Here is a 14,902-nt window from a genome sequence, read left to right on the forward strand (position 1 = left end):
TCTTTCTGGGGTTTTGGCCCCAGTGGCCTCGCCCGTCTGGGGGGCATACAACCACCCTGTGGCCACAGGAACTCCAATGATCAGGCTCAGGAAAGTGTGAGCTCGCAGCACAGTGGATGAGTGCCCTTCTCAGAGCCAGCCCAGGGTGGTCGCGGTCACCAGGGCCCAGGCCCTCACCAGCTTGGGCATGCTCCTCCTGGAGAAGACACGGCGCGGGCAGCAGAGGTGCAGGTGGCCTGAGCACCAGCTCCGCATGTTGAGCCACTCGGCGGTGCGGGCGGGCGTCGGCCCCTCCTCCCGGTGCAGCAGGACCAGTTGCTTCTGGGCGCGCGCGGCCGTGCTCTCCAGCATCCGCTCCAGCTGAGGAGAGCAGAGCCCAGTGTCAGGCAGCCCAGGAGCGCCTGCCGACTAGGGCAGGACAGGGCTGAAGGCTAGCACGGGGCCGTCTACAGAGGTCCCTGGTGTGGGCCGGACGCTGCCTCGCCACCAGCCTGAAACAGGCTTGGTGAGCGGTGCCTCGGTTCTGCGAACCAAGGATGGCGCGGGGGGACCTCGGGAACACACACTGCTCCCACTGGGGAGCACCACTCCTTCAAGAACAGGAACCCACGAGGAGCGGAGCTGTTGCAGCACCCGGGGCGGAAGCATGTGATGAGGACAGAGTGGTGGGACAGAGGAAGCGGGTGCGAAGTGAAGGGACTATGAGATGCTGACTCCCACCATAACGATGGAGGCAAACGACCGACAGTGCAGAGCCAGGGGACACCGGCCCCAGGCCTTGCCCACAATGTCACACACACAAGGAGGAGAGCAACCTGGCCACACCCGGGGAACCTGATTCAGCAGCACTTCCCGTGGTGCCCTGAAGATACCCCTGCACACAGCCTGTCGTGGAGCAACTCCACAGCCTGTTGGCTGAAAACAGGCAGAGGACAGGGCAGTGACAAACAGGAAACTAAATAGCCATAAACCGGTGAAACAATACGGATAAAGCTCAAAAGCAGAAATGTTGAGGAAAAAAGGAAGTCTCAAAATAACATAAAACAGAATACTACTTATGTACAATTGAATTCTGTAAATTTACAGTAAAACAGTGCTGTATACACATACAGTAAAAATGTGAAACACGGAGGCCAGGGCGGGGGGACTGGCCGCTTCAGGATATCTGCCCCTCACCAGAGGAAAATACAGAAAAATGTTTTCAGAACGTAGAGAACAGATATCTGGGTGTTTGCTCTTATTATCCATCCCTTCCTGAAGTCTTGAAATATTTCATTCAAAGCAAAAGGGAGAAAGGGGGTCTGAGAAGAGAGTGGCCCCCCCAGCCAAGACCTGCCCAGCCTGCAGCCCATCACCCCACCACTCCCGACCCGCCCCACCCCGCCCAACGCGTGGCCCCACCCTGTCGCCCCACCAGTCACCCTGCCTACCCCTGCCCCACCCAGCGCCTCGCCCCAACCACCTCACGGCCCCACCCGGAGACAGCTCTCCCACTGCCCCACTCCCGGGGTCCTCCACCCACCAGCCAGCTCACCTCGCCCACCGTGGGCTCCTGCTCACCCAGGCCCACGATGAGGATGCAGTCGGCCTGCCGGATGCATCGCTGGGTCCAGGGCGTTAGCGTGCCGTCCGCCTGATAGAGCACTATCCGGTGGACGTCCTCCTGCTGCCCCAGCCAGCTGGACAGCCGGTACTCATGGACACTGGCAGGCACAGACACGGTGGTGCATGTAAGGCTAGGCTGGGACTGCTGAGAGCAGGGAGCCAGCTGTCCCTACGTGGGGCCCACGTACCTGTCCAGAGCAGCAGAGCCAAGGCGCTGTTTTATGTTGTCACTGGTCAGCAGCAGGATGGGGCCTGAAAAGACAACCACCAATTACAGAGCTCTGTGCTGGCACCCCCCTTGGAGGACAAGTGAGCTCCTTCCTTCTCCTGGAAGTCTGCTCTTCTGGAAAGCAATGAGAAGCTTCCAGGAGGAGGAAGTGCATGTGGCCAGAGGTGACATTCCCTCTGGCCCTGAAGGAGACCCTCTGGACAGGTGAGTCTGCTTGATGCATCAGTGGGAAGGCCGCACCAGGTACATGGATGGGCAGCCTCTCTGAACCTCAGTCTCCTCCTCTACACATGAAGGGGTCGAATCTCTGCAGCCCTGAGAGGGTGTACGTGTTGGGGCAGGAGAAGCACGGGATTGTAAAATTCAAGATAATACAATTTCCCAAATCCGGATCAGCCAGGCTGGCTGGATTCCACCCCATCAGCTGTATTCACCAGCCCTCACATTGTGTCTCTGAGATAGCATGTCACCTCCATCGGTGGCTCTTAGAGCCACTGCCCACACAGAGCCTACCACTCAGCCCGAGGGGCAGCGTCAGAATACATGAGAAGGCCACCAGGGGCTGGGGCTTGGGTGCGCTCAGTCTCAGAAAGGCTGCCTGGCATGTGCTGGCCGCCGGGAGGATGCAGAAGGCCCGCTGCGGCAGGAGGCACCTGGAGCCTTCCCCTCCCTAGGGCTTCCTCTCATACCTGCACTTACACCTGCGCTTCTCCAGGAGGGTGAGAGGTGAGAAGTTACCGTGCTTTTTTTTTAACTGGCAGCACCTGCCTTCTCAGAGACACACAGAGTAGGGGAGCTTTGCACAGTGGTGGTGCCCACGGTGTGGCTGCTGATGCAGGGGAGCAGCCCCTCTAGGGGTGCTGAGGCAAGTGTCCCACTGGAGGGCTGCTCTCCTGTGCTGGGGGTCGGGCCAGGCCGACAGGAGCTTCAAGCTCGAGTGGGTCATCCCACCGGGTCTGACGAGAGAGGGAGCCCTCTTGAGGCTGGGACACCTCCTGTACCTGTGAGCCAGATCACTGCGAGCACTGCAGTGACTTCTCTGCCCCTTGGAAGTCTCAGAAGAGACAGGACAGGTAGGCTGCATCTGGCTGCAGGAACACTGAGGACCCCAGCCCTGAGGCCCTCAGAGGACCACGGACTGAGCTCTATCTGGCCCTCGGTGCCTGTCTCCTGCTCTAGGCCCCTCTTCCTGGACTCAGGAGGTTCTGACATGGCCCTCAGGGAAGGGTAAAGCCCCCCAAGGTGGTGCTCTGGGCTCTCAAGGCACGAGCTGCAGCCCTGACATTCAGGAACGTGGTGACCAAGCCCATCCCAGGAGGGGGACATGATGGGCAGACCCACAGCAGCATATGGACACAGGACGTCTCCTGGGCATTCATGTCCAGCTCTGCAGGGCATGGCTGCTGTTCCAGGATGGGCCTGGCCTGTCCTGGCTGTCACACAGCTTCTTCCCCAAACTCTGGACACCAGAGGAGATGGACTGATGCCCTCAGAGTGCTGGAAGAAAATGGCCGCCAGCCAGATCTTCTCTAAAACCACCCTTCAGAAGCGAAGGCCACCTACACTCCCGACTTTTGGCAAAGGATGGATTGTAAACTTGAAAGGTAAAACCACAAAGATTTTAGAAGAATATCTTCTTGATTTGGGGGTAGGATGAAATTTCTCCAATAAAGCACAAAAAGCAGTAACAATATAGGAAAAAATTGATGAACTGGTCTATAGTAGAATTAAGTACTTCTGTTTGTCGAAAGTCATCATTAAAAGAATAAAAAAGCAAGTTACAGAAGGAAAGAAATCTGCAACACTTGCATCCAAAAAAGGGAGCTGATCCAGATTACGCATCAACAAGGGAAAGGGACCACTCAATAAAAGGGGGGGTGACCTACAGGCACTTACAAGAGAGGGTGTCCCGATGGCCAGTACACAAACAAACTTACTAGTTGTTGGGAAATGCAAATTAAATCCCAAATGAGATACCCCTGCACACTCACCAAAACGCACATGCACAGAGAGGAGAGACCCACCGCCCAGCCACAGGACGCACAGCCGTCTTGCTCTCCAGGACAGACTACACGTTAGGCCACAAGGCAAGTCTTAACATGCTTTAAAAGACTGAATTCACACAAAGTATCTTTTCTGATCACAATGGTATGAAACTGGAAAATTCACAAATATGTGGAAATTAAACCACACGTGCTTAAACAATCAATGGGTTGTAAAAATCACAAAGGAAATGAGAAAATACCCTGAGACAAATGAAAACAAAAATCCAACATTCCTGGAGGGAGGGTGTAGCTCAGTGGTAAGAGCACGTGCTTGGCATGCACAGTGTGCTGGGTTCAATCCCCAGTGCCTCCATTAAATTAAGTAAATAGGTAAACAAATAAATGAGTAAACCTGATTACCCCCCAAAACAAACAGACAAACAACCCCCCACAACATTCCAGAATGTACTGGACACAGTGAAAGGACCCCTAGGAGGGAGGTTTACCGCTACAAATGCCTCCTTTCAGAAAGAAGATCTCTGATTAACAACCAGCTTTGTACCCTGAGTAGCTGGAAAAAGAATATCAAACTAAACCCAGAGCTGCCAGAAGGGAGGGAGTAGTCAAAGATCACAACAGAGACAAAACAGAGAACAGAAATACAGAGAAAATCGATGAAGCCAGCAGTTGGTTCTTTGAAGGAATCAACAAAATTGACAAAACTTTAGCTAGAAGAATAAAGAAAGAAAGAAAAAAGCCTCAAATTACTAAACTCAGAAATAACAGTGGGGATATTATCTGCTTTACAGAAATAAAAAGGGACACAAGAAAGCACAAAGAACAACTGCAAGTGAACGAGTTGAATCATCTGGACAAAATCCTAGACACACACGACCTACCAAGACTGAATCATGAAGAAACAGAAAATCTGAACAGACCCACAACTAGTAAGGAAGCTGAACCAGTTAAAAACAGAACAAAGCAAAACAAAGCGAAAAGCAAAGCAAAGCCCTCGATGAGGGGGCTTCACTGGGGAATCCCACCCATTGTTTTTTTTAAGTTAACACCAACCCTCCTCAAACTCTTCCAAAATATTGGAGAGGAGAGAACAGGTCCTAAATCCTTCCATGGGGCCAGCAGCACCCAGACACCAAAGCCACGATGGGACCAAGACACATGGGAACCCACAGACAAGGAGCCTGATGGTGCAGGATCCCTAGCAAAGGCGGAGCTGACCAGACCCAGCAGGGCACTGAAAGGCCACACACCGCGGCCAGCTGGGATTTATTCCTGGATGTAAGAACGACTCAGCACATGAATATCGATCAATGTAGCAAAGCACATTAGCAGAACCAACTGGAGAAACAGGATCCTCTCAACCGATGCAGAAAAACCACTGACAGAATTCACCATCTTTCTCTGACGTAAACGTTCAGCAAACTACCAACAGACAGAAGCTTCCTCAACACATGGGGGCCATACATGAAACTGATAGCTAACATCATGCTCAGTGGTGAAGACGAAAAGCACCCCACCCGGACCAGGAACAAGGCTGGGACGCCCGCTTCCTCCGCTTCTGTTCAGCGTGGTCCTGGGAGCCCTCGTCAGAGCGATGAGGCAAGAAAAAGACATAAAGGGCATGACAGCTGGAAAGAAAGGCGTCAAGGCGTCTTTGTAAAGAAGAAATGGAGGAGTAAAAGCATCATGACAAATCTTACGTAGAAAACCCTAAAAAGCCCACCAAAAATTGTTACTACTGCTAAGTGAAGTCACAGGACCCAAAACCAAAACGTCAAAGTCAGCTGTGCTTCCGTACAGTGACAATAAACAATCCAGAGGTGATCAGGAAGATAATTCCATCCAAAAGAGCAAAATACTCGGGAATAAACTCAAGAAAGGAGGCGAAAGGTTTGTAAGCTGAAAACTACAAAACACTCCTGGAAACACCCTGTGCTCACGGACTGGAAGACTCGTCATCACCAAGATGTCCATGTCACCCAAAGCCATCAACACCTCAGTGCCACTCCTGTCAGAATCCCCAGTTTCCTGCAGCGGTTGAAAAGCACACCCTAAAATACACATGGATGCATGTGCGTGTCACTCCACGAGGTGTGAAGGAGGCCCTGCCTGGTGCTCACCTCCCAGCCGGGAGGCTGGGCTGCAGTCACGTGACCAGGGAGGCACGTGGCTCTCTCTCTCCTAGTTTTGCAGCTTTCTATGGATCTATAATTATTTCAAAATAAAAGGTTTTTTCTTTTAAAAAAAGGGAATAAGCTTTATGAAGCAAAACTTCTCCACTGTGCATCTCAAGATCTCTTCGTGTGCACCGAACAATTTGACCAATGTCAACAAAAAAATGGAGTTTTCTACATCTGGAACGTTTGATCAAGACTAATTTAAAAGATCAAGACTAATTTAAAATTTCATCTGGAGAATAACTTTTAAATACTAAATATTTGTGGGGGAGGGTGTAGCTCAGTGGTAGAGCACGGGCTTAGCGGGCATCCTGGGTTCTATCCCCAGCACCTCCATTAAAAATTAAAAAATAAGTGAATAAACAAACCTAATCACCCCCCCCAAACAGACACTTTAAAATATATATTAAATATTTATAGTACTATCTTCAACTTTATAAATTTTTATTCGGCATTTATTTAATGCTATTACCAGAGGTCTGTGTCAGGCAGAGAACATCTTCAAGGGATATTAAAATACATACTCATGTCACAATATATCATCTCATGAACAAACACCACAATCGTGCCCCTATTCCTATATCATTTCTAAAGGTCCTAACCCTGAAACCTTTAGTATAAACCTATCTCAGAAAGCTGACTTACTGTCTATCATTGTGGTCACTCACAATTACATAAAAACATGCAGATAAAGTGTTAAGAATATGGAATACTTCATGATTTGGAGAATTCCTAAGAGTTCTCAGGAGTTTCAATTTCTTGTTCTTGAATCTCGAAGCTTAACAGGCATCAGGAACTTGAAAACGCTACCTCTGCTTACTGACCCCAACCACGAGCGTTTTCCATGCAGCCTGTCAGCCGGCTCCCCCACCCATTTGTGCCCCCTCCAAGTCGGGGTGCAACTGGCATGCACCCCGCAGCGGGCTCACAACCCCAGGTGGGCTCCTGGTGGGGGCGCAGGGGGCTCGTGGTGGAGCAGAGCTCCGTGACCCACCAAGCCCCCGGGAGATGGGGCCTCCCCCCTCACCGTGGTGCCACCGCCAGGGTTTGGCCTTGCAGGAAACACAAGCTGCACTGTCAGAAGCTGGAAGGGTGAGGGAGGAGAGGGGAGGAGGGCCCACCATGGGCAGGGCTTACCGATGGCGCTGAGAGCGTGCCTGAGCTCCAGCGCAAAGGCAGTGAGGGGCACGTCCTCTGACACTGGCAGAATGGCCACCGTGGAGAGGTTGCTGGCAGGATTCCCGGAGTCCCACTTGCTGCCCGAAGCGTGCAGCCCAAACTGGTGACCTGCAGACACAGGGTCGTGAGTTGGCCTAAGGAGTCGGGCAGCAGTGGGGACTGTCTCGGTGTCCCTGGACATTTCTGGGTGACACTGCAGTACAAGCCGCCTGGGCTGGGAGGAACCAGAGCCTGGCCTTTCCCGCTGAAATACCAGCCACGCTGTGGTGCCCTTGCATTTCATATATGCCAGGACTGGGCCCCACGGGAGGGAAAACTGCTGTCTGGATGTAGAGAAGACAGCGAGGCTGGAGGAAATGCAGAGACTCGAAAGGACATTCCAGGGACGACCCGTCCTTTGAACTGCCAGTTCTTCCCCACCCGCTGCAGAACAGAACCAGCATGAAGTTTAGGAGGTCAACACCTATCTGTTATCTTTGGTTTGCCTGGGATTTCCAGACCCCAGAGGGAGGCACAGAAGCCCCAGGGGGAGGCCAGGACTCCTCCAGCAGCAGGGACGGAGGCAGCAGGAATGGGGTCCACGAGTTTATTAGCCCCCATCAGAGCGTCCCTGGCAGAAGTGCCAACAAGTCACTTCTTGGCAAACAGCATCTCCCCTTTTCACAGAGGTGGCTGAGGAAACAGCCTTACCCCTGCTGCTGGCCACATCCAGCCAGACCCCAGGCTCCTGCAGCCTGAACCCCCCCAGGGGCTCTCTTCCTGGCTCCCTGACCGCTTGCTCCCCTGCTTGCTCCGCGCTGATCGCCTGGCCGGCCACCTACTATAGCAGCCCAGCTCCCGCAGACTCTCCGACCCCGAAGTGCAGGGCCAGGTGCCAGGTGCACACGCTGGCCACGCCAGGAAGACCCAGCTCCGCCAACTCAGCGTCCATTTCTGCCTCTGCTGGTGTCGTCCTGAGGAGGAGCCGTGGTTCCAGAGGGCGGAGTGTGGGTCCTGCAAGCCTGGCCCAGAAGCCAGAATAGGGGGTGCAGGACAGCAGAGAGAGGGGCTGCTAGGAGCTAACCTGGAGGCAGGGAAGGAAATGCCACTGGGTTGCACAGCCAGCAGCAGAGGGCCCCTTTTCTCTGGTTTTCCTGCAGCTTCTGTGGGAAATCCCCCCACCCTCTGTCTCTTTCCCAGTGACCTCTGACATCAGAACCCTCTGTCTGAAGTACAGCCAAAGGGGGTTCTATTGCCAGCCTCTGAGAGTTCTTCCTTAGCCTATAAGGAAGGCCCGGGGAGCCCCTGGCTCTGGCCAAGGAGGAGAGGGTCAGGTGGTAGGTACATCCCACCCAACTGCTGCCCCAGTTACAAGGGGACCTGGACCCAGCTCTCAGGAGACTCAGAGGCGTGCAGAGGGAAGAGCCAATGACCCTGAAGGCAGAGCAAAAGAAACTGTTCAATCTGAGCATCAGAGGAAGGAAAAAAGATTTTTTAGATGAACAATGTCCCAGAGAACATTGGGACAGTAACAAAAGGTCTAACAATTGACTAACTGGATTTCTAGAAGAGGAGAAGGAATACAGGGTTGAAAGAGTATTTGAAGAAATAAAAGCTGAAACCTTCCCAAATTTGGTAGAAGATATAAAACTATAGATTCAAGAAGATGAGCAAACTCCAAACAAGATAAACCCAAAGAAATTCGTGCCCATAGACTCCAAATCAAACTGAAAACAAGGAAAAACTCTTGAATACAGCCAGACAGAGAGGACGCACTACTCACTGGGGACAATTCAAGTGTCTGGACTTCTCATTAGAAGCAATGGAGGCCAGAAGGAAGGGGCACAAAATGCTTAAAGTGATGAAATAAAAGTCAGAACTGCGCATCTAGCCAAAAATCTCCTTCAGGATGAAGGTGAAGTGAAGACAGTCTCAGAAGAAGGGAAACTAAGAGAACGGGCAACCAGCAGACCTGATCCAAGAGGACTATTATTAGGAACGTCTCCAGACAGAAGGGAGGTGATGCCAGGAGGATGCCAGGGACTGGAACGAAGGAACAGTTTAAATGTCATGTTTGACCCATGAAAGCAGAAGTTCTAACTCTGTGTGAGGGGTTTTCCACACAAGTGGAGTTCTGGGTGGTGGGCGGGGCTCCAGCCCCCTGTGGTGGACGGGGCTCTGGGCCAGTGGGTCCAGAGGGTTAGGGTTAGGGTTAGGGTTAAGCCTGCGCACGCACCTGTCACAGTTCCCTGCTGGAGGCTGCCCAGGATCTTCTCACCCAGGAGATGAATCAGCCGAGTCACAACCTGGGGGCAGAGAAAAAACAGACCTCAACCACACTTTAAACCAAGATGCCGAGCTCCTTGGACCCACATTTTCAAAACCGCCAGGGCTGTAAGCCACCATCTGGCCTCAGGCAGCTGTGCAGGGCACATGGCCTGCGACCTTGGCCCAGCCTGGCCTCTCCTCCCACTTCCAGGGCAGGACAACACTGGGGAGCTATGACCACCACAGGCAAGACCGCTGTCAGGCAGGCCGGGAGGGGCAGCCCCAGAGCCACAGTCATCATGCGCCTGGCTGGACACGGGCTGGTATTATATGATATCCAAGAAGCATTACATTTAAAAAAATAATAATGCTATTTGCTTACATTAATTCTAAATTTAGAGTTGTAGACTGAAGTATTTAAGGTTGGAATGCCAAAATATCTGTAACTTACTTTTAAATGCTTTTGCATAAAAATAAAGTGAGTTAAAAAGATTTTCAGTTGCTAAGGTTTATAGGATGACTAGAATGTCCTGGAGGGGAAGCCTGCTACATAGTGCAAGGTTGTTCTGAAAAGAGAAGCTGCCGTTAGCTTCAGAAAACCCTAAATATCCAGGAAAGCAACAGGAAAACACTGACAAGGTAATTTTAATTCCAGGCAGAAGCTCCCCTCCCTGGGCTCCGCTTGCCCAAGCCTCAGCCTCCAGTCCACTTCCTAGCCATCCCAGCCAAGAGCTCTGGGGTGGAGTCTGGAAAGAGCGTGGTGTGAGACCTCACGCTACAGTAACCAGTGTCCCCAGGCCCCACTGGCCAGCCTCCACCTGCAAGCCAACTTGGAGACCCTCTCCTACCCTCAGGACGCTGCAGGCGAAGACCCAGGGAAGATGCAAGTGAAGCTGTCCAAATTTTAGGATGTGAGGTGGAACATAGTTCGAGCAGAGTGGTCCAAAACAGAAGCTGAGGAGCAGTCTGGTTTATATACAACTAATCTCGCATCACACTATTAATTGGAACTACTTTAACAAACCACACATTTCATTATGGAAAATGTCAGACATACACAAAGTGAGAGGAGAGTGCCTCCCCGTCACCCAGCTCCAACCTTCTTAGTTCACATACCCTCCCCAATTGTGAAGACAACTCCAAACAGCATTTTACCCACTGATGTTTGAATTTGTGTCTCTAAAAGATAAAAACCTTTAAAACCACAACGATGTAATTATCACAATTATAAATTAACAATAATTCTAAGTTAAAGTTAATTTAAAAAGTGATCATTTCCGTATCAAGTGAAAAAGGTTCGAAACAGGCGAATAAAACACGTGAAAAGGTGCTCATCACCTGCGGACATCAGGGAGATGCACATTCTAGCCACAGTGGGGCACCACTTCCTACCAAGAGAACTGCGCATCTCAAAGACTAAAGCCTACAGGAGAGCTGGCTGGCAGTTTCTTAAGAAGGTAAACCACACTGTGACCCAGCAATTCTACGCAAGAAATTTTAAATGTCCCATAAAAACATTCACATAAGAACATTTTTAGCCTGTTCACAGCAGCCTCAAACTGGAAACCCAAATACCCATCAACAGGAGAATGGATGAAGGAATTGGGGTGGCAACAAAAGAATGGGTCAACGAACACGGAACAACGTGGACCCCTCAGTACCGAGCCCAGTACTGTGTTCTGTGTGCTTTCACTTACACGAAATCCAAGGAAGACAGGAAGTGGACAGTGATTGTTGAGGATGGGTGTGTGGCTGGCGGGGCACTTGTAGGTGAGCACGCATGACATCCCAGGGCAGCCGGGCCTGGTGGCTCTGAGCATGTACCCCACGTGCACTGGGGGCCATCGGGCAGCCCAGTGGCAAGCAGCTAGCTGTGTGACAGTGCGGCAGCAGCAGGGCTGGCCTGGGCGCCCACAGGCGGCACAAGTTGGGGCCGGACCCTGCAAGACCCCTGCTGCACTGACACTTGTCAGCTCATACTGCAGCCAGGAGCTGCCATGCAACTTGTCAACAGGAGGAAGCCAGACGCAGGCTTGCTTCCCAGTGGTCAGCCTGGGTGCTGGCATGTGCTGAGAGTGGACAGCCTCGCCCACTCTGAGGCTGACTCCCCTGAAGGGTGGGCAGACCCCGGCCCCACACTATGTGGACAGAAAAGTGCCAAGGCAGGAGGTGGGAAGCAGAAAGCCTGGAAGGTTGGAGCTGAGGAGGTGGGGAGGCTCTGGGGACCCCCGGGGTATGGGTGTGAGCAGAGGGTCCTTCTGTGAGCCCACCAGGGGCAGTTCTGGAAGAGGCAGCAGATGGGAGCACAGCTGGCCTCTGTTCCCAGCGTGAGTGCCTGACAGCAGGGCTCACTTCAGCAGGCCTGACACCTGGTGTGACTGGCCTTTCCTGGCCCCGTCTGGGGATTTTCAAACTGTCTGACCCTGAGAACATCATCCGGCACCGGAGGCCAGTTACAGCCGTGGGCCGCACCCTGCACCCCACACCGTACCGCCCAGAGCTGCTGGCAGCACAGAGCCACGCAGCGAGCAGCAGCCTTGGAGGGGCAGCTGGGAGGTGTTCCTGACGAGGAGGGCATTGCCTCTAGGACACGCCAGCCCCTGGCTGGAGCTGGGCTTCCCAGGCACGACACCACCCCGAACCTCCGGGTGGCCCATATGCAGGCCCTGGTCCACAAGGGCTCTGCCATCCACCGGCTGGCTCTCCTGGTGCTTAAATGGCCGGTAGCAGGGCCCTCAGATTCGCGTCCCGGTTACCTCACAAGCCCAGGCTGGTAGGAGTGCTCGCTGCAGAGGTGGACGAGACAGCCCCCCTCGGGGGAGTCCCAGGAGGGTGGGGGCCAGGTGGCCCGGGGCTGGCAGGTTATGAGACTGGAGTGACAGGGCTGTGAGGGGACAGCCTAGGGTGTCTGTTCAGGGGTGGTGACAGTGACAGTCTGCAGCAGAGGGTGGCCCTGAGGGCCGATGGGCGCAAGCGTCTTCACTGCTGGAGGGGAGATGCTGACTCGGAAAGGGAAGGTGCTGGAGCCCGAGCGTGGGCCCACCGAGTGGCCCAGCTCTAGCCCCACCAGAGGGGCCAGGATCCAGGCAGCATGAGCACATCAGAAGGACTCCGAGGGTCACTAGCATCCAAATTGAGATGACGGTAAAGGCTCACAACAGGAATGGAAAGAAGACTCTTCAGTCGACACCGACACACAAAGTGAAAGAAGGGCTGGGAGCGCAGAGACGGCGGTGGCGGGAGCCTGAGCCGGGCACCTATGACTAGGCCCAGCAACACAAGGCGGCGGCCCTGGTTCTGCCACTGCCTGGTGCCTGTGCACAGCCAGGGCCACTGAGGACCGGCCCCACGGCCTCCCCAGGGAGGGCGCACCACACCTTCACCTGGCTTCCAATGGGAAAGACAAGCCCTGGAAGGGGCCTGGGCTCCCCCAGCCCCAGGACGGCGAGGCCTCCATGCTGCGTCTGGCTTATCTTCCCCACAGCCTTGCTCTGAATGACTCTGCTGGTTTACCTGGTGTCGGGGGGTGGACTTCCATTTCTACCTGCCACTCCACCTACTTCTCTTCCAAATCCTCATGTCAGTTCCCTTGGAGTTTTCTCATAAAAGATACATGCTGTCTGCTAGAACACTCCCTCACACCATACACAAAAATCAACTCAAAATGGATCAAAGACTTAAACATAAGACAAGATACAATAAACCTCCTAGAAGAAAATAGAGGCAAAACATTATCTGACCTACATCTCAAAAATGTTCTCCTAGAACAGTCTACTCAAGCCATAGAAATAAAAGCAAGAATAAACAAATGGGACCTAATGAAACTTACAAGCTTCTGCACAGCAAAGGAAACCAGAAGTAAAACAAGAAGAAAACCTATGGAATGGGAGGAAATTTTTGCAAACAATGAAATCGACAAAGGCTCGATCTCCAGAATATATAAGCAGCTCATATGACTTAACAAGAAAGAAACAAACAACCTCATCCAAAAATGGGCAAAAGACATAAACAAGCAATTCTCCAAGGAAGACATACAAATGATCAATAGGCACATGAAAAAGTGCTCAATATTACTAATTATCAGAGAAATGCAAATCAAAACTATGATGAGGTATCACCTCACACCAGTCAGAATTGCCATCATTCAAAAATCCACAAACGACAAATGCTGGAGAGGCTGTGGAGAAAAGGGAACCCTGCTTCACTGCTGGTGGGAATGCAGTTTGGTGCAGCCACCGTGGAAAACAGTATGGAGATTCCTCAAAAGACTAGGAATAGACTTACCATATGACCCATCAATCCCGCTCCTGGGCATATATCCAGAAGGAACCCTACTTCAGGATAACACCTGCACCCCAGTGTTCATAGCAGCACTATTTACAATAGCCAAGACATGGAGACAACCTAAATGTCCATCAATGGATGACTGGATAAAGAAGAGGTGGTATATTTATACAATGGAATACTATTCAGCCATAAAAACTGACAACATAACGCCATTTGCAGCAACATGGGTGTCCCTGGAGACTGTCATTCTAAGTGAAGTAAGCCAGAAAGAGAAAGAAAAATACCATATGAGATGCTCACATGTGGAATCTAAAAAACAAACAAACAAACAAGCATAAATACAGAACAGAAATAGACTCATAGACATAGAACACAGACTTGTGGTTGCCAAGGGGGTGGGGGTGGGAAGGGATAGACTGGGATTTCAAAATTGTAGAATAGATAAACGAGATTATACTGTGTAGCACAGGGAAATATACACAAGCTCTTATGGTAGCTCACAGAGAAAAAAATGTGACAATGAATATATATATATTCATATACAACTAAAAATTGTGCTCTACACTGGAATCTGACACAATATTGTAAAATGACTATAACTCAATAAAAAAATGTTTAAAAAAAAGAGATACATGCTGTCTGCAAATGTAATTTCTACTCCTTTTCCAAATATACACACTTGTCTCATCTTTTTAACTTTCCATGTCAGCTGACGAGGAGGCTGGCTTGTTCAGGACTTCGGTCGCTGGGAAGAAACAGTCTTTGTTATGTTTAAAAGGGTTCCTTTCACTTTTATTTTATTTAAAGTGTTTATTAGTAATGGTTGAATTTTGTGAGAGGCCTTGATATAATCATGAGGGTCTTTTTTAATTTTTTGCCGTAATTAATTACATTTAATAACTTCCCAACACTGGTAACATCCCTTGATGGGCCCTAATCAGACACGTCTTTATTATAGCTGATGTGCTAATGTTTGGAGTATCTCTAGCTCTGGTACTAAGAGAAATGATTTAAAGTTTTCTGCATTATTTTTATCAAGTTTTGGTATTAAAGTCACATTCCTTTGTAAAATAAACTGGGGGCTGTTCATTTGTCCACAAGCAGCTTGTGAAGCTGGAGGAGGCCTGAGCCCTCAGAGCCGCCTGGCCAGTCCTGCCCCGGCAGCCACTTGGCCG

The 14,902-nt window shown here is 51.4% G+C and overlaps 1 protein-coding gene across 5 annotated transcripts in view; it reads right to left on the minus strand.

Annotated features, from left to right (window-relative positions):
• The window catches only part of PNPLA7 (patatin like domain 7, lysophospholipase), a 57,249-nt gene that overhangs the window by 10,830 nt on the left and 31,517 nt on the right, over positions 1-14,902 (minus strand). For all 5 annotated transcript variants that reach the window (XM_072960597.1, XM_072960598.1, XM_072960596.1 and 2 more), the window contains 5 exons: positions 9,409-9,478; positions 7,152-7,301; positions 1,794-1,857; positions 1,535-1,703; positions 178-360 (listed from right to left, as the gene is read on the minus strand). In XM_072960597.1, coding sequence (XP_072816698.1) covers positions 178-360; positions 1,535-1,703; positions 1,794-1,857; positions 7,152-7,301; positions 9,409-9,478 — 636 coding nt within the window. The remainder of the gene's footprint in view (positions 1-177; positions 361-1,534; positions 1,704-1,793; positions 1,858-7,151; positions 7,302-9,408; positions 9,479-14,902) is intronic.

The sequence above is a fragment of the Vicugna pacos genome, chromosome 4 (assembly GCF_048564905.1).
Source record: "Vicugna pacos chromosome 4, VicPac4, whole genome shotgun sequence".
Taxonomy (NCBI): Eukaryota; Metazoa; Chordata; class Mammalia; order Artiodactyla; family Camelidae; genus Vicugna; species Vicugna pacos.